The 18,180-nt window shown below is 36.8% G+C and overlaps 3 protein-coding genes across 8 annotated transcripts; 2 read left to right on the top strand and 1 right to left on the bottom strand.

Annotated features, from left to right (window-relative positions):
- Positions 1-131: 131 nt before the first annotated feature.
- On the top strand, positions 132-2,235 carry LOC133721175 (pentatricopeptide repeat-containing protein At3g04760, chloroplastic). Its single transcript, XM_062147713.1, has one exon. It carries the CDS (start codon positions 230-232, stop codon positions 1,988-1,990), a length of 1,761 nt encoding a protein of 586 aa, XP_062003697.1. The 5' UTR covers positions 132-229; the 3' UTR covers positions 1,991-2,235.
- Positions 2,236-2,644: 409 nt separating this feature from the next.
- On the bottom strand, positions 2,645-5,323 carry LOC133721008 (pentatricopeptide repeat-containing protein At1g08610). The gene is made up of 2 exons (XM_062147507.1): positions 5,167-5,323; positions 2,645-4,765 (listed from the first exon to the last, which is right to left on the bottom strand). The coding sequence occupies exon 2, from the start codon at positions 4,546-4,548 to the stop codon at positions 2,794-2,796; it is 1,755 nt and encodes a 584-aa protein (XP_062003491.1). The 5' UTR covers positions 4,549-4,765; positions 5,167-5,323; the 3' UTR covers positions 2,645-2,793.
- Positions 5,324-5,969: 646 nt separating this feature from the next.
- On the top strand, positions 5,970-17,618 carry LOC133721532 (uncharacterized). Of its 6 annotated transcripts, XM_062148175.1 has the most exons (33): positions 5,970-6,095; positions 6,216-6,324; positions 7,162-7,249; positions 7,441-7,549; positions 7,829-7,927; positions 8,643-8,685; positions 8,893-8,964; positions 9,079-9,174; positions 9,336-9,545; positions 9,929-10,112; positions 10,225-10,330; positions 10,423-10,509; positions 10,642-10,780; positions 11,091-11,187; positions 11,287-11,346; positions 11,481-11,590; positions 11,927-12,031; positions 12,401-12,474; positions 12,660-12,735; positions 13,295-13,480; positions 13,902-13,973; positions 14,178-14,249; positions 14,332-14,396; positions 14,500-14,602; positions 14,685-14,816; positions 14,887-15,030; positions 15,552-15,659; positions 15,744-15,794; positions 15,862-15,939; positions 16,020-16,133; positions 16,404-16,600; positions 16,686-16,755; positions 17,222-17,618. In XM_062148175.1, the coding sequence occupies exons 2-33, from the start codon at positions 6,232-6,234 to the stop codon at positions 17,408-17,410; spliced, it is 3,429 nt and encodes a 1,142-aa protein (XP_062004159.1). In that variant the 5' UTR covers positions 5,970-6,095; positions 6,216-6,231; the 3' UTR covers positions 17,411-17,618. The 6 variants fall into 6 exon arrangements, 1 of the variants encoding a protein (XP_062004159.1); XR_009852223.1 differs by lacking the exons at positions 16,404-16,600; positions 16,686-16,755; positions 17,222-17,618 and having other exon boundaries at positions 15,760-15,794; XR_009852224.1 differs by lacking the exons at positions 15,744-15,794; positions 15,862-15,939; positions 16,020-16,133; ... (1 more) ...; positions 16,686-16,755; positions 17,222-17,618 and having other exon boundaries at positions 14,894-15,030.
- Positions 17,619-18,180: the final 562 nt, after the last annotated feature.

Below are 18,180 nucleotides of genomic sequence, written 5' to 3'. Positions count from 1 at the left end.
TGACACTCAAATTTCCATAAAAAAATAATAAAAAGAAAATTATATTTTTCCGGGTTTATTGGGTTTAGATTTCTTCAAGTAGTCCGACCCGACCTTATCCTATCCTGAATATATGTCCTGAAATCCAACTGAAGAACCAATCCAATACTTTCAACTACCAACTTCCACATTTTGGTCACTTTCTCCATGCAAATTCTCATTCCTTGTGCACAACAATTGCCATTCACCAATGGCAATAGTCTCCACTGAGTTATTGTCCCATAGCTTCCACACTACCTCCCAACTCAAACCCACTTCCCATTCCCACCACCCCACTAGTTTCAGTTGCAGACCTTCTTCTTCTTCAATCTCAAATGGCAGAAACAACACCTCCAGAAACCTAACAAGGGTGTCTGTCTCTGCTGAACCAAAGCCAACACACTTGCAAAACCATGATTACAAAGAGACCCACTTGATCAAAGTCCTCAACAGGTCTTGCAAAGCAGGCCAGTACAATGAAGCCTTCTACTTTCTTGAGCTCATGGTCAACAAGGGCTACAAGCCTGATGTGATTCTCTGCACCAAGCTCATCAAAGGCTTCTTCAACTCGAGAAACATCCAAAAGGCCATTCGGGTTATGCAAATATTGGAACAGTATGGGGAGCCTGATTTGTTTTCATACAATGCTTTGATCAGTGGGTTCTGTAAGGCCAATAGGATTGAATCGGCAAACAAAGTTCTTGATAGAATGAAGAGTCAGGGCTTCAAGCCTGATGTTGTTACGTATAATATAATGATTGGGAGTCTCTGTAGTAGAGGGAAGCTTGGGTTAGCTAGGAAGGTCATGGATCGTTTAGTGAAAGACAATTGCAAGCCTACTGTGATTACATATACAATATTGATAGAAGCTACTATTCTTGATGGTGGGATTGATGAAGCTATGAAGCTTTTGGATGAGATGTTGTCAAGAGGGCTTAGACCTGATATGTATACTTACAATGCCATTGTTAGGGGAATGTGCAGGGAAGGAATGCTGGATAGAGCTTTCGAGTTTGTTAGGAGCTTCGATGCTAAAGGCTATGCGCCGAATGTGATCTCATACAACATATTGTTGCGTGCGCTTTTGAACCGTGGGAAGTGGGAGGAAGGAGAGAATCTAGTGAGCAATATGTGTGCAAGAGGTTGCGAGCCTAATGTGGTGACTTATAGCATCTTGATTAGCACGCTGTGCCGCGATGGGAAAGTTGAGGATGCAGTGAATGTGTTGAAGATTATGAAGGAAAAGGGGTTAACTCCAGATGCTTATAGTTATGATCCATTGATTTCTACTTTCTGCAAAGAAGGGAGGTTAGATTTAGCAATAGAGTTTTTGGATTGTATGATATCTGATGGTTGCTTGCCAGATATTGTGAACTACAATACAATCTTGGCTGCTTTGTGCAAGAATGGGAGTGCTGATCAGGCTTTGGAAATCTTCGAGAACTTGGGTGAAGTCGGTTGTCCTCCAAATGTGAGTTCCTACAACACAATGTTCAGTGCATTGTGGAATTGTGGAGATAGAGTAAGAGCTTTGGGAATGGTATCAGACATGGTAAGCAAAGGAATTGAGCCTGATGAGATCACATACAATTCACTTATATCGTGTCTGTGCAGAGATGGGATGGTAAATGAGGCAATTGGGTTGTTGGTAGATATGGAAACTGGTGGTTTTCAGCCTACAGTTATCACTTACAATATTGTTCTTCTTGGGTTGAGCAAGACTCGGAGGATTATCGATGCCATTGAAGTGTTCACAGCAATGGTTGAAAAGGGTTGCCGGCCTAACGAAACTACTTACATTTTGCTGATTGAAGGAATTGGATTTGCAGGATGGCGAGCTGAAGCTATGGAGCTTGCAAAATCTGTTTATAGTTTAAGGGCTATTTCCGAAGATTCTTTCAAACGCTTGAACAGGACCTTTCCCATGCTTGATGTTTACAAAGAGCTTACTCTGTCTGAGATTAAGAACTAGAGTTTGTTGGCAAAGCTTCAATGCATTTCAAATCTTTTTGCAGAGTTTCAGAGATGGACTGCAACTTACATATCCGGCTTGGAGAAGAATTTTGGTGGCTGTAAATCATGACCAAATTGCCTTGTAGGGGTTTGGCAATACCCAGAGAGAACATTGCAAACTTTGTTTTTCAAGTTCTGTATTTACTGATATGAACATTTGCATATCCATTCTTAACATCGACTAGAATATGTTCTGTCCTTTCGCTTTTCATGTTACCATTTTCATTCCTTGACAAATACTAGTTACAAGACCAAAAGAACAGCCGGCCTCTAGGTTCAACCGTTCAACAAGTCTCTGAGATTCAGTAACAGTCACTAATGATTATGATAACACCAAAGCAAATAACAGTTAATGATGCAAATAACTAACCAATATCTGAAAGAAAAATTCACAAAAGCTCATTACCATCAATATAGTGTTCCGCAAGGCCGAAAGTTATAATCAACTGGAAGAAATAAACTGGAACTGTGCAATAGCTACCATATAAAGTAGCAAATGAACAAAGATGTGATCAAATAATCAGATTGTGGAAGTAGACATAATAATCGCTGCTACTACTGAGATCATTTGGATTAACAAGACAAAATAATTGCGATAATGGAAGATGGAAGATAAAGAAATTATCAAGCAGAAATGACTTCTCACAATAACATTACAAGAGAACCTTAGGATATTGCATGTCTATACAACTTCTACCAAGAAATGGCTATCATGTCCAGTAAGAAGTACCAAAGGAAGTCAAAATTTTGCAAAAGCCTCATCTAGATTAACATGGTCTCTTCTCGTACAACATTCCATTCAATCAGCTTCTGACGCAACTGATCAGCCTCTTTTGTCATACCAGCAGCAGTTACACCTTTGAGTATAGTTGAATAAATTCCCTCATCTGGCATGCACCGATTTGATATCATCATTTCTAGAACTTGTATTGCAAGATCCACTTTATTGTTTCTACATAATCCATGGATCACATACTTGAAAGAGCTAGTTCGGACCTGGTGGCCTCGTTTATGCATCTCCTTCAGTATAGCAGCAGCTTCCTCAACTAGATTTGCCCGGCAAAAGCCACCAACCAAAGAACGATGGGTAATTTCATCAGGAATGATACCATTTTCTACCATTTGACCATACAATCCCATGGCTTTCTCCATAGACCCCGATTTAGCCAATCCATCAATCACAGTATTGTAAGTGATCAGACCTGGTGAACAACTGGTACCACTTAAAAGTTCAAGTAACTGGATGGCCTGATCAATCATTCCCTCCCTGCAAAGAGCTCCCAGCAGTGTGTTATAGGTTATGATATCCGGCGAACAATTTTGAGAAATCATTTGAGTAAAGAAGTTGATTGCGCGATCTAAAATCCCATATTTACACAAACCATTGATCAAAATATTGTAAGTAACAACTGTAGGGGATACAGACGTCTCATTCATGATTGTGAAGATTTCATCTGCTTCATCCCAAAACCCACGGCCACAAAGCGAATGGAGAATAGTGTTGTAAGTAACAACATTGGGATCGAACCCATGAGAGAGAAGATTATGAATGACCAGAGTAGTATCTTCAAGTTTATTCCGTCTACTAGTAAAATTAACCAGAGAGTTGTAGGTAATAATATCAGGATAACATCCCTCTACTACCATATCATCCAAAACTTCCACAGCCCGCATGATTCCACAGTGTCTGCAGATTAGGTCGATGAGAACAGTATAGGTAACTATATAAGGAGGGCACCCCTTTCTCAGTTCCTCCTTCCAAAATGCAATAGCCTGCTCAAAATTCCCAATAGCAAACATGCCGCGGATTATTGTATTGTAAGTAATCACATCTGGAGGGCAACCGCTCAAGCTCATGTCTTCCACAAGATCAATTGCAGATCTTAACTTTCCTTTCTTACAGAAAGCACTCACCATCATGTTATATGTGATAATATCTGGAACCCCACCAGACATGACCATGATCTTTAGAATCTTCGCAGCTTTATCTACTTGATCTATTTTAACGAGCCCTCGGATTAAGTTTTTGCAACAAGGGAAATCCGGAATTTGGTTTCGACGTGCCATGATATCAATCAGTCTTGATGCAAGAAGTAACTTCCCACGGCTGCAGAAATTCCGAAGAACATCATTATTTTTATCCTCACCATTTCCAACAAAACGCCCATCTAAATCCCCTGTTGAAGACCTATGAGGCCTCTTCTCATACAATTCTTCTCCAGATTTTTTCTCGATACCCATCTTATCAGTATCAATGCTCCATTCATCCAGGTCCACTTCATGGACTCTATCAATACAAACACTTCTCCGAAAACCCCTATGCTGTAAATACTGCACATCGCTTTTGGAACCAACACCTCCCCATCGTAAACAACACTGAGATTCATGACTATACTTGCTTAAAACCCTTGATATTGGTAAATGACCAATGCCAGAACAGGGGCTAACTTCTTTTGCACACACATGCAAACATCGGAAATCAACTGTACTATTCTGTTGAGCAATGGTATGCGCCATTTATCTCCTTCCGGTTGAACAAATGAAGTAAAGCTAGACAGAAACACCTGTAGTAAGTAAACTGGTAATCCAACTATCTCAGCTCTTCACTATAATCCATACGCGAGACCAAGCTCCAGATTCTCCTAAAAAGTTCTCGACTTTCTATAAACCCGAAACCAGTAAAACAATCTCTCTACTTTCCCTACTCTCCTACTTCAGACTGAGAACCACAGCTCTGAAAAAGTTCAAACCATAACATCAATACCAATCATCAAATAAAAAGCGGCAAATGAATTAAACCTACAGAATCACTGAAAAAAAAGAAGCAAAAAGATTGAATCTTTTACAGTCCCAACAGACCACATGACCCGGTGAGAAATGGGTTGTCAATTTCCTTGGTGATTCTACATAAAGTTTTAATCTTTTACCAAAAATTCAAACACCCAACTTCCTCTTTTCTTGTTTTCAATTCAATAACCCATTTTGGGCCATTTCACATAACTCACAAAACAAACCATTTCAGCTTTAGTTTTTACTGTTTCATCACCACAACAAATACATACATACATACAGAAACACTTCTTAAACTTAAAACATAGCCATGTATAAATTGCATATACAGAGAGAGAAGCTTACTGTGGAGTTGAGTGTTGTTCTGTGTAGCAGTGGAATAAGGAAGAAGGGTTCTGTTTGGTTTTCTGTGTTTTGAGAGTGAAGAAAGAGAGGTGTGTTGAGCTGCTGATAATGTCGAAGTGTTAAAAAGAGTGTCGAGGGTTCTTCTTTTAGTCGAAAAGCGGACGTTAGTAACTAGGAGAAACTCAAACTAGGGTTGTCAAATTGCAATCAGAGGTCAAATTAACATTTGTAACAAATTACATCAACCTCCCCTGAAGTTTATAGCTTTAGACATTCTACCCCACAATGAATTACTTGGGGATTAACGTACCCATAGACAATTTATTCGTAGTGATTTACTCTCTTAGATCTTGTAAGGTTCTGTATAGTGGGTTATATTTCTTATCTCATTTTTTGATTGCCCGAACTTGATGTCATATTTAATCCAAAGTGAACATCTCAACACTTTTTAAAGCTATTAGATGTTTTTGATCGTCTATTCTTTGTTTACTTTTTTAATAAATGAATACATGATATTAATATATCTATTTAAAACCCTACACATAAACATGTAAATTTAACTAAAAAGAAATACGCTTTCTCTAATCTCCTTCTCGCCTTTACCATTGCAGTCTATACTTTTTATTCAACCGAACCGAAGATAGATATGCTCAAAACGAATATGTCAACATTCTAAAGAAAAATCAGACAAAAGAAAATTGTTGAAGAGCATGAGGGTCATAAATCATAAATTTGAAAGTATAGGACCAATTTTGATAAAGTTGAGAACTTGGAATTTGTCCATAGTATAAATAAAACAAAAACCCTGTAAAATAAATCACCACATTTGTTTAATCCCTCTCACGGTTACTCTCTGAAACACCTTCCTCTCTTGTAAAACCAAAGCCTCACTCTTTTTCTCCCCATATGATCTAATCTCTGCTTCTCAGGTACTTCCAATCCCCACTATATCAACCCATCACACCTCATTCCCAATCTCATCTCTTTCTGATAGAATTGAAAAACCAATGTTGGAGTGACCCTTTTTCCATTGTTGTTGATTTTTGCAGAGGTCTGAGGAAAACCATGCAAGGGTTTGCGGAGAGAGGTAATTCAGGGGACTTGGCCCAGCTCCAGTCCACCATGCACGCCATTGAACTTGCCTGCAATTCTATTCAGGTTAAAGCTTTGTTCTTTTAAGAGTTTCTGTTTTTGAAATTGATGATGGTGAAGAACCCACATTGGTAGTTGATTGGAGAGTTGAAGTGAACTTGTTTGGGATTGGTATTTGTGGGTTTGATGTGGAAATGGGGAAGAAAGATTGGTTTGGTTAAAGTTTTGTTCTTTTAAGAGTTTGTGTTTTCGATATTGATGATGGTGAAGAACCCACATTTACAGTTGATTGGAGAGTTGAGGTGAACTTGTTTGGGATTAGTATTTGTGGGTTTGATGTGGAAATGGGAAAGAAAGATGGGTTTGGTTAAATTTTTGTGCTTTCGGAGTTTCTGTTTTCGAAATTGATGATGTTAAAGAACCCTCATGGTTGGAGAGTTGAAGTGAATTTGTTTGGGATTAGTATTCATGGGTTTGATGTGGAAATGGAAAAGAAAGATGGGTTTGGAGGGAATTAGAGGAAATAGTGTACAAGTTGAAGAACCACAGTCTCTGTTTTGGAGAGTTGACGGTGAAAAGGAGGAGAGTTGAGCTACATTTTCAGTTTTTGGATTTGGGTTTGAGGAATTGGAGTAGTAGTGAGACTCCAGAAGTGAGAGTGCTGTTCTTGTTTATGTCTTGGTTTTGCTAGTGACCTTAGGAATGTAGTTTACTTAGAATCAAAATTTGGTTTTTCAGGATGACTCTAGTTATGTGATTATCGGATTCTTGAACTTAACATCAGTGAAATTCTGCTAATAGTGTTTGCAATTCCAATTTAAGCGACTGGAAGTGGAAGTGCATATATCTGTATGATCTTGTAATCATAGAACATCCTCTTACATATGGTTTTCCCTTGAGCAGATGCAGATGAATTTAGGTGCTGCCGAAGCAACTATTTTGTCACTTTCCCAGACTCCTCAACCATACCAGACATGTAAATTCATTCTTGGTAAGTCAAAAATGTTTTCTGCTTGCCGGACATAAAATTTGATTTTGATTCTCTATCATACTATGCTTTCTCCTCATGCCATAGATAATATATTTAGTTAGTTAATACATGAGGCAATGGTTTTCTAGGAATCCATGATTATGTGGCTGTCCTATCTAATTGTCATGCTGACAGCGATTTCATTATTTCAGAGAACTCTCAGGTTGCAAATGCAAGGTTTCAGGCTGCAGCTGCAATTCGTGATGCAGCTATTAGAGAATGGGGTTTTCTTAGCTCAGATGAAAAGAGAAGCATGATTAGGTTATCTCACAGTACTCAAACTTATTTCTTGTTGTTTCTAACATCAATACCAGTAACACCAGTCCATAACTATCAGTCTGCTTACCTTAAATAAAGACAAGAAAGTAAGATTAGTAGTTCACAGCCGCAAATCTTTCTTAAATACTTAAGTTGTTCCTCTATGATCAAATATATCTATTAATGCTTATAATTAGGCATAGTTCTTATCATCAGTAATGATATAATATTCATGATTAGTGATCAATCCTTGTACTTGAAACATTTTTTTTTTTTTTGCAGTTTTTGTCTTTGTTTTGTTATGCAACATGCTAATTCACCTGAGGGCTATGTCCAAGCAAAGGTGTCCTCTGTGGCTGCTCAATTGTTGAAAAGGGGTTGGTAAGTGGCACTTGATTTAATATGTAAATACCGAACATTTTACATGTGTATGTAACAACTCTCTTTCATATGTTGCTACATTGTGTTATAGACATGGGCTTCACATAATCTTTAACAGGAATTTCCAAGCATAATAGATCCATGTTTTAGTGGGAACTAGAGCATTCCAGTTTGAAAGACATGACAATTGACCTGGCAGAGGAATATTATGTGGCTAGAGAGGCAAAAGTAGAAACTAAGGAATTATTAAAGCTCTGTGATCAATGAGATACTGAATTGTGTTATTTCTGGTCCTCTGTTTCAATTTTGGTTCTTGTCAAAATAAAAAAGAAAATAATAATATGATACTGAGCTGTTTAATTGTATTGTAGTTGATCATCAGTTCATTTTGGGATTTAGGACAGTAGTTTGCACTTTGGGGGACAATGAGGTTATTTCAATTCATGAGGCTAAAACCAAACTGAGTTAAGAAATTGCAAAGTTCTTATTAGAAAATGCATGTCTTTACCTTTTTTGAGTTGAGCATTATAAGTCTAGGCCTCACTTCGGGAGGAATTTGTGTTTCTGTTATAATAGGTCCCTTTTGTTAAATTCTACAAGCTCTGGTTGCCCTTTTGTACTTTATTAAATCTTTTTTGGTACCTGAAGTCATGATAGGAGAGAATCTATGAAAAAGATGAGACTGGAAATTTATTTGGCCAATTATTTTTTGTAGGCTTGATTTCTCAGCTGCTGAGAAGGAGGAATTTTTCTATCAGGTGCGGGATTACAATATATAAGAAACCTGACTTCCTTAGTTAAGAATTTACTGTGAACCCCATTCTTGAGTCTATAATTCTACGAACAAGAAACCATTGGTGTGTTTATTCTTTCATATAATCAAGTTGCTACCCCACTGTTTGATGCATTATCAAAAACCATTCTTGTGATCTTTTTTGATATTCAGGCAATGTCATGTATAACAGGTAAACCAGGCTGTTTATGGCATTCATGGTGTAGATGTGCAGTTTGCTGGAATTAATTTCCTGGAATCTCTGGTATATCTCTTTTTCAACTTACTAAATCTTTTATATCTTTTGGTCTCTGACTGGTTTTTGCTCCAGCATTTAGGATGTTATCAGATGTAAGACTAAGCATTTCATTTGTTTTAGGTGTCTGAATTTTCTCCATCTACTTCTAGTGCGATGGGTCTACCTAGAGAGTTTCATGAGCATTGCAAAAAGTTGTTGGAGCTAGACCACTTGAAGGTTTAACTACTGCCATTTTCATCCTGCCTACAAATACATTTGATTTTCTTTTTGTTTGAGGGGAGTTTTCCTTTGAGATTATGAAGGTGGCTTTCTTTTTGGTCTTGCCTAATTTATTCTCGTTGCTCTGACATTCATGTCTTGTTAATTTCAATGGATAGACTTTCTATTGCTGGGCACGAGATGCTGCATTAAGTGTTACAAATAGAATAGTTGAGTCTGACTCTGCGGTACCGGAGGTTAAAGTCTGTACTGCTGCATTGCGTCTCATGCTTCAAATCCTGAACTGGGAATTCAGTCCAATTGCAGTCCCTCTTGGAGGCAGGATGGGTACTGATTCACCTAAGAGATCCGAGTGTAACCAAGTCCAGGTAATTGCTTCTTTAAAGGTTTTAAGTTCATAGCATGAACTTGTCTTGTTATGAAGAAATGTTCTGTACATAACATACTGACTGGAAGCAGTCATGAGAATGTGTTGCCATTCTTATGTTGGTCCGTGGTTTCTGAAATAAAACATCAGCTGTCCAAAAGTCCACAATTAATAAAATTTGTGTTGCTAACAACAGTGTTTTTATATGGAAAAATAGAATAATAATGATGATGAGGATAATAATTACCATAAAAATAATAATTTATCTTGTTCTTCTGCTGCTGATTCTGGCAGTAATACATATGTGCCTTCCAAAATCTTCATGTAAAGTTCAGATTAATTTAAGTCACTGACAGGGTTTCTGGATTTGCTGTGTGCTTGTAGCCTGGACCTGCTTGGCGTGAAGTTTTGGTTACTAGTGGCCATATAGGCTGGCTCCTGAGCTTATATGCGGCACTGAGACAGAAGTTTTCTTGTGAAGGTTATTGGCTCGATTGCCCTATTGCTGTCTCTGCTAGAAAGTTAATAGTACAGTTCTGCTCCTTAACAGGAACCATATTTTCATCTGGTAAAATTCTTTCCTTGCTCCACTAAAATCATTGCTTACACACACACATAAGTATTCAAGATTCATCAACTATGGGAAAAATATGTAATGTGGTGAACTTGTTTGATGGTAGTACAAATGCATGAACACCATCTCCTCCAACTTCTTTCTGGAATAATACAGTGGATTGATCCTCCTGATGCTGTTTCTAGAGCGATTGAATGTGGAAAAAGTGAAAGGTTATCCCTGAAAAATACTATTTTCTCCTGCCATTGTTTATTATTTCTTTTTTGCATGTACAATTTCTCACTCTCATTTTGGTATTCTTTAGCGAGATGCTTGATGGTTGTCGTGCTTTGTTGTCAATTGCAACTGTTGCAACTCCCTCAACATTTGACCAGCTCTTAAAATCAACAAGGTGACTGGTGACCATCTTATTGTTAATTATTTACTATATCATCATATGAAGGTGATATTAGGTTGGATTGCTTTTATGCACTGAATATGTTATTTATTTTGAATTGGGCGAACTTTTTGCCCGGGAATGCAGGTCCTTTGGTACTCTTACCTTGTTATGCATATTGATGTCTGAAGTTGTCAAGAACCTAATGACTAACAACTCTGAAGAAGAGACTTGGAGCTGGGAGGCACGCGATATCTTACTAGACACTTGGACTGCACTCCTTGTGGTATATCTTTCATTGCACAATGATATGCTTTAGTTACTCTGTGGATATATTGTTGTTTTGTTATTTTTCATATATGTTGAGACACTCTAAACTTATGTTTAATTTGATCAGTTTATTAATATCAATTTCCAAAGATCATGGTTGTATTCTATTCAAGACTTGTTTAACCCTTATGTAATTATGATTGTGAATGAAAAACTCCATTTTTGTTTCTTTGTAATGGATTTTGATCAGAGTGGTATATTACTGGATGGGCAGTCACTCAGATTTCCTCTTTTTCCAATTTTTTTTTTCTTTCAATTCCATTCAGCCAGGAAATAGGAATGGTGGAAATGCATCGCTTCCACCTGAAGGGAAAAATGCTACAGCCAGTTTATTTGCCTTGATTGTACAGGCTGAACTGAAGGGTAATCCCAACTTGTTACTTTCTTGTTTCTTTGGTTCCAGAACCATCTGTTTTTCCTTTTTAATTATCAGTACATAATGGTGAACACTTTGTCATATAGCTGCTTCTGCATCAGCATTTAAAGATGATGACTCCGACTACCTTCAGGCTTCTATCTCGGGTATGAAAGAAAGCTATCAGAATGTCTATACAGGAGTTCCTTCTATAGATTGATAATTGGTTAAATAAGAAAAGTGGTAAGTGACATCTTAATCATGATATTTTGTTAACATTTATAATTTATGGTGATTGCAGCCTTGGATGAGAGATTAAGCTCCTATGCTCTTATTGGTAGAACAGCAATTGAGGTCACGGTACCTTTTCTCACAGGACTGTTTTCTGAGCGCTTTGAACGGCTTCATCAGGTGCAAACCTATGTTTCTTTCCCTCTTTTTTTTTTTTTTTTGTGTGTGTGTGTGTGATAATAAGCTACCGATTTTTCTTGTTAAAAAAAAAAAAGAAAAAAAAAAACTACCAGTTTGCCTATTAAAACATAAGATTACCAGATTAATTTTCTTCTCTTTAGTCTTCATTCGTTTTCTCTACATAACAAAGCAGAAGGAATTGGTATAACTTTATTTTATTTTTATGTTCTGTTTTCTTTTCTTTTTTGATTTATTCGTTGAAATTAAAACTGATAGTGCTAAAAGTCTTGTTTCTCATTCAATTGCTTATATCCTAAGTTATGTTCTCTTTTATAGGGCAGGGGCATTATCGATCCAACTGAAACTTTAGAGGAACTCTACTCATTGCTACTTATCACTGGGCACTTAATCGCTGATGAAGGGGAGGGAGAAACACCTATGGTAATTAGGCTGTGCAGTAACTACTGCTTGTGTGATTTCTCTTTCATGTTGATCCATCCAGTGTTCATTTATGGAAGAATCTTTTATCAACAAATGCACATACACAGACAAGAACAACAATACATCTGATGGAAAGATATTGTATTGCAAAAGCTTTTCATATATAAGATAATCTCTTAATTCATTAGTGGTTTATAGTTTTTCTTTAGAGGTCTAAAGAGTCTGCTAATTGTCATAACTTCAGGATATCTCTAGGGTGCCTTTAAACTTTTACCTTTAATTGACATACTTAGGTTTTTACTTGTTTTGAACATGATAACATTCATTGTCTGGCTTTGAGGTATGATTCTCAGTTACTGTGTTGTTCAGATCCCAAATGCTATACGATTTCATCTTCCGCACAATCTGGAAGCAGAGATGCACCCTATTGTCATCCTTTGTGGGTAAGTTCCTCTAAATAAGGTGCCCTATGCTTTTTCTTCTGTAGATGGAAAATACAAAAGTACATTTCTCAACTTTCAGAGTATGAATGAGAGAATCAGGCATACTGACTGAAGTTGGGTACTGCTATTTAAGACACCTTGTTTATATACTGTTTAATGTCTTTTCTTTTATCATTTGAGCGCAGCTCAATCATAAGGTTTGCCGAGGAAAGTTTAAAACCAGAAATGAGAGCGTCGGTTTTCAGTCCCCGACTCATGGAGGTAGCATTCAGTTAATTTCTGCTGTCCCATATTACCAAACTGTTACCCTTTTATACCTTCGCATAAATTTATCATGGGTGTCAAATGCATAGCTACTGTGCAACTATACCTCTGAGAGAGCACATAGATGCCCACATGTCCTCAGCATCCTACCGACCTGTAGGGTTCTGGTGTCTACAAAACTTAAATTCCTTTATAAACTGGTTTTTCTCAAATCTTGTGTCATTGTATATTGAATCAATTATACTATTGTGGCTAACCAATAGGAAGCTGCAACTGTGATAAGTTCTGTTTGTTTTGATTCAAGATTGAGAATTGGAGTAAGTTACATTTTAAGATGTTGAAGATGGTTTGCATTCATTGGTAGGGAGTTTTCAGTTATTTAAGGTTCAACACTTCGGTTGAGCTCTATGAGGGAACTGAGGCATTGTAATTTCTTGAAAGATAGTTGGCCTCCTTAACTACCATCTCTGATGACCTTCTTGACAAATGCTTTGGATTGAGTATTGCTGTTTTCATACAATTCAGTTCAATTATTTCAAGCTTATGCTTTGTGCAGGCTGTCATATGGTTCCTTGCTAGATGGTCTTGTACGTACCTAATGTCTCCTGAAGAAAGTCGAGACTCCACAACTGTCTTGCTCAAATTTTTTGGACAACATGGTCAAGGAAAATTGGTTCTGGACATAATTGTTCGCATATCCTTGACAGCACTGGTGTCATATCCTGGAGAAAAGTACCTGCAGGTGTGTGCTACAAAATCTATTTGATTGTGGCTGTATGTAGTTTTTCAAAAATTACTGCTATTCTTGTGTTCCTTTATTCCAATTATGTATTGCACACATATTGAGAGAGGTTAACAAGGTAATATTCCAAGTGTATCCTGGATTATAGTCTTACATTACATATAGGGTTTAGGGAGTAGGAACATACTGTGAAAGGTTAACAAGGTAATTATCCAAGTATATTCTGGATTATAGTCTTACATTGCATATAGGGTTTAGGGACATACTGGCAGGTAATTGTCCAAGACTATTCTGGATTCTAGTCTTGGCATGTCTTCATAATAGTCTTGGCATGTCTTCATAATGATTGGGCTGCTAGTTATATAATTTCTTGTTGAGATTAAAATTTACTGATTTGATGCTTTTTGGTTTTTGTTTGCAGGCTCTTACTTGTTTCCAGCTACTTCATGCACTTGTTCAGCAAAAAAATATTTGCATTCATCTTGTTGCTTTGGTGGGTGAGATCATTTCATGCCCATTTTTTGAATGCATAAAATATGTTATTATGTTATTCCATATATTACCTTATCCAACATTTTTTCGTGAACCCTATCCAAGTTTCCCCAAATATCAGTTGTCTGCCTTCAAATATCTCTTATATTAGTTTGTCCTTTTTGGTCAACTTTACTGGATGAATGATCCCAAATTTGTTGAGCAGGATTCATGGCGTGACCTTGCAAATGCTTTTGCTAATGAAAAAACTTTGTTCTTGTTAAATACAGCTCACCAGGTGAGAATTTAATATGCTTCAATTGAGAGTTACTCAACAGTTTTATCTTTGTTAGTTATGTGTGTCTTTTCTTGTGTTCTAGCGTTCACTTGCTCAAACACTTGTTCGGTCAGCTTCTGGTATGAGAAATTCAGAGGCATCAAACCAGTAGGTCTTCTATTTAAATTCTCTTTCAGAGAAACCTTTATCTTCTGTTAGTTTTAATGTTACATGTCAGAGAGACTAATTTTTGTGTACCATTTCAATAAAGGTATGTAAGGGATCTCATGGGTCATATGGCAACATATCTTGTTGAAATCACAAGCAAGAATGACTTTAAAAACGTTGCTCAACAACCAGATATCATCCTGCCGGTAAGGACACAGACTCATAAAAGAAACCTAATTCTATTTTTCTTTTTTCAATAAGAACAATTAACATTATAGCATCTTGTAGGTCAGTTGCTTGTTGGAGAGGCTTCGTGGGGCTGCCAGTGCCTCTGAACCTCGTTTACAGAAAGCAATTTATGAGCTCGGATTCTCTGCAATGAATCCTGTTTTGATTCTTCTTGAGGTTTACAAACATGAGGTATTATTCATATGCTTCTGAAAATTTAACATTCATCTATAATTTATGCTGATATTTAATTATTGCTTAGTCTGCAGTTGTATATCTGCTACTTAAGTTTGTAGTTGATTGGGTGGATGGACAAATAAGCTATCTAGAGGCTCAGGAAACTGCTGCTGTTGTCAATTTCTGCATGAGTTTGCTTCGTCTTTATTCATCAAACAATATTGGCAAGGTATTTCTCTGACATTATGCTTCGTGTGATACTGTTTTTTTATTTATTATTATTATTATTATTATTATTATTATTATGGGATGTCTTGGATGTATTGGATATATTGTAATGAAATGTTTACTGTAACATCTTAATTTTTTTTATGAATTGCAAATCAAGATGCAAATTGCAAGGTAACTATGGGCCTTTCTTATAAGGAAACTGTCAGTCTCTTAGCCAAAACTTGACATCTAGTTATTTGGTGCAGTCCCTGACTCCCTGACTCCCTGTACAACAGTTATTTCAGAAATCAAGTTTTAAAACAATGGAGTTTTGGGTGATATATAGATGTACTGTTAGTAATATTTTCTCAGTGTTCTGCCTTTTTTGTTGGAGCAAGGTACTTTACCTAGTGATTCTAGCTGTTGGTTTTGCTTTCTTAAGTAAATTACTTCTATTGTAATTGCTGTAGCCGTGACCCACTAAACTTTTTCAACTAGTTCTCTTCCAAAGTTAATCTTTACTTCTTCATTGCCTTCCAGATATCAATAACTCTTTCAAGCAGCTTAAGCACTGAAGCAAAGACTGAGAAGTACAAGGATTTGCGTGCTCTACTCCAGCTCCTTTCAAGCCTTTGTTCCAAAGATTTGGTATGGCTTCTTAGTGCATCAGATTGGTCACTGTTGATTACCATTGAGCATTGGATGAACCTATTGTGAAATACCTAATTGCAGGTTGATTTTTCATCAGATTCCACTGAGACAGAGAGCACAAACATATCTCAGGTAATTTTGTATTTTATAAATTTATTCTCATGCCAAAATTATAGTGTCTGACGCATCACTTTTGCAGGTCGTTTACTTCGGTCTTCATATAGTTACTCCTTTAATATCGTTGGAGCTGCTGAAATACCCCAAGTTTTGTTTTGATGTGAGATCTTCTACCCTTTATGAAGGAAAATCCCTTGGTGTTATTTCTTTGAAGCTAATATATGGCATATTATTGTGCAGTACTTCTCATTGCTCTCCCATTTGTTGGAGGTCTATCCTGAAACAGTTGCACAACTAAGCAACGAAGCCTTTTCTCATGTACTAGGAACTCTTGATTTTGGTCTTCACCATCAGGTAGTTAAATACTTAAATGTTTAAATTGTAGGCTTCAATTCCAATTTAGGTTGCAAATATATTCATGTACTGCTCTATATTTTTATGTTCATATACCTGTAACCTGATGGACTAACAAGAGAAGGATAATTTAGCAGGAAAAGAAAAGAAAAAAAAGACTCATTATACGTTCTTTGCTTTTCTCGTTTGAGGATTCTTTGATTTTATATTATTATATTCCTTCGTCACAATTTCTGACCTGTGACTTGTATGCTTTGGGTTTGTTGTTAGGATGCCGAAGTTGTTGATATGTGTCTCAGAGCTTTAAGAGCTCTTGCTTCTTATCACTATTTGGAAACTAGTGCCGGTAAAGTAGGCTTGGGCTCACATGCTGCAGGCCTCAAGGATCCTGGTGGAAATTTTCAGGAAGGCATTTTGAGCCGGTTCCTTCGTTCAGTACTGCAATTACTCCTTTTTGGGGATTATAGGTAAGGTCCAGTTATATTTACATGCTTGGTTCCCACCATTGCTTTTGTTGCATGTTATTTAACACTTCTCTGTGTATGATTTCAGTCCTGACCTGGTCAGCGGTGCAGCAGACGCTCTTCTTCCGTTGATACTTTGTGAACAAAGCCTATACCAGGTATGTTCTTTGCAGTGGATGGCTTGCTTTTGCCTGTTAATTTATTTATAACCCCCTGTTAGAGTTCGAGCACTTGTTCGGTAATGAAGTGTCTATTACTTCAGCCTAATCTTGCAATGCTTTAAGATTACTCTTTCTATTTTGTTCCAATAAAAATGAGTTACTATATAGGCTATCACACACTCAGATTTTCGAAAGTTTTATGATCACATCATGTATGGCCGTATTATTGTGGTCAAAGCTGCATCACTTTACAGTCTTTACCCAAACCCTTCTCCTAGGCTTTCTTCGACATTGCTAGATGAATTAGGTGCCGGTAGTTTGAAAAGTTCAATAGGTTTCAATCATGGATGTGTGCAGAAATTAGGTAATGACTGCTGGGCGAAGATTACCTGCATGCATCACTTTACCTAAACCTTTCTCCTAGGTTTTATTAACCTCCTCTCTTTTTCCATTGTTTGTACAGAAATTAGGCAATGAGTTGATAGAGAGGCAGGCAAATGAAACATTGAAATCAAGACTATCAAATGCGTTGCGGTCTCTCACAAGTGCGAACCAGCTTTCATCTACCATTGATCGTAAAAATTGTCAAATATTCAGGAAAAATCTTAGTAACTTCTTGGTTGATGTTCGAGGTTTTTTGCGAACAATGTGATATGTCATGTATTATATAGTTATATACGCATTTGTAAAATATGAGGGAGATTAGACTCTGTTTCATTCTTTTCTACGATTGTCAGAACAATTTTGAAAGATGTCCCAGATTGTGAATATTTTGCCTGGGAAGAAAGCTTAACCCTACTTAAACAACAAATCGAAAAACCTTTGTAGATGTGGACATCAATTCCATTTCAACCTATTTATTTTGTGGTTGTGTTTTCTTTCTTTTTGGTAAGTGATATTATGACGCTATTTGCATTCATTCTCCTCGCTCGTTTCATGGTTCATAAATGAATTCCATATCACAATTACATAGCATAAGCAGTTTGAACAAGATTAATATGAATGAATCCATGTGTTGGAATAAGTATCAGGCGTATTGGAAATTTCCAATTGAATAAAATTCAATAAAATCCATACCTAAATCAGTATATGTTTTGACTTGATTAGTTTAAACTTTAAAAGCCAGTACATAAGAATACAAGATTCTATGACGAAAATCGGAACATAAAGGTAACAATGCATCAAATAGACTAGTTTAGTATAAAGGTAGACCAACTCCTCTATTTCTGTATTGAATTAGTTTAGTTCTATATTGAATCAAGTTTATTTGATGTATTATAAAACTTTCTGAGAAAAAAATAGCCTTATCAGTATTTAGGTAACACATTAATTACCTAATTTAGGAAAAAGAGAGGAGGTAACACATTCACCTTATCAGTATTTTTCAATTTTTTTTGATCGGGGGTGAGGTGGTTTTACATG

Source organism: Rosa rugosa, chromosome 7 (genome assembly GCF_958449725.1).
Source record: "Rosa rugosa chromosome 7, drRosRugo1.1, whole genome shotgun sequence".
Taxonomy (NCBI): domain Eukaryota; kingdom Viridiplantae; phylum Streptophyta; class Magnoliopsida; order Rosales; family Rosaceae; genus Rosa; species Rosa rugosa.
This window is presented reverse-complemented; position numbering and strand designations above follow the sequence as displayed.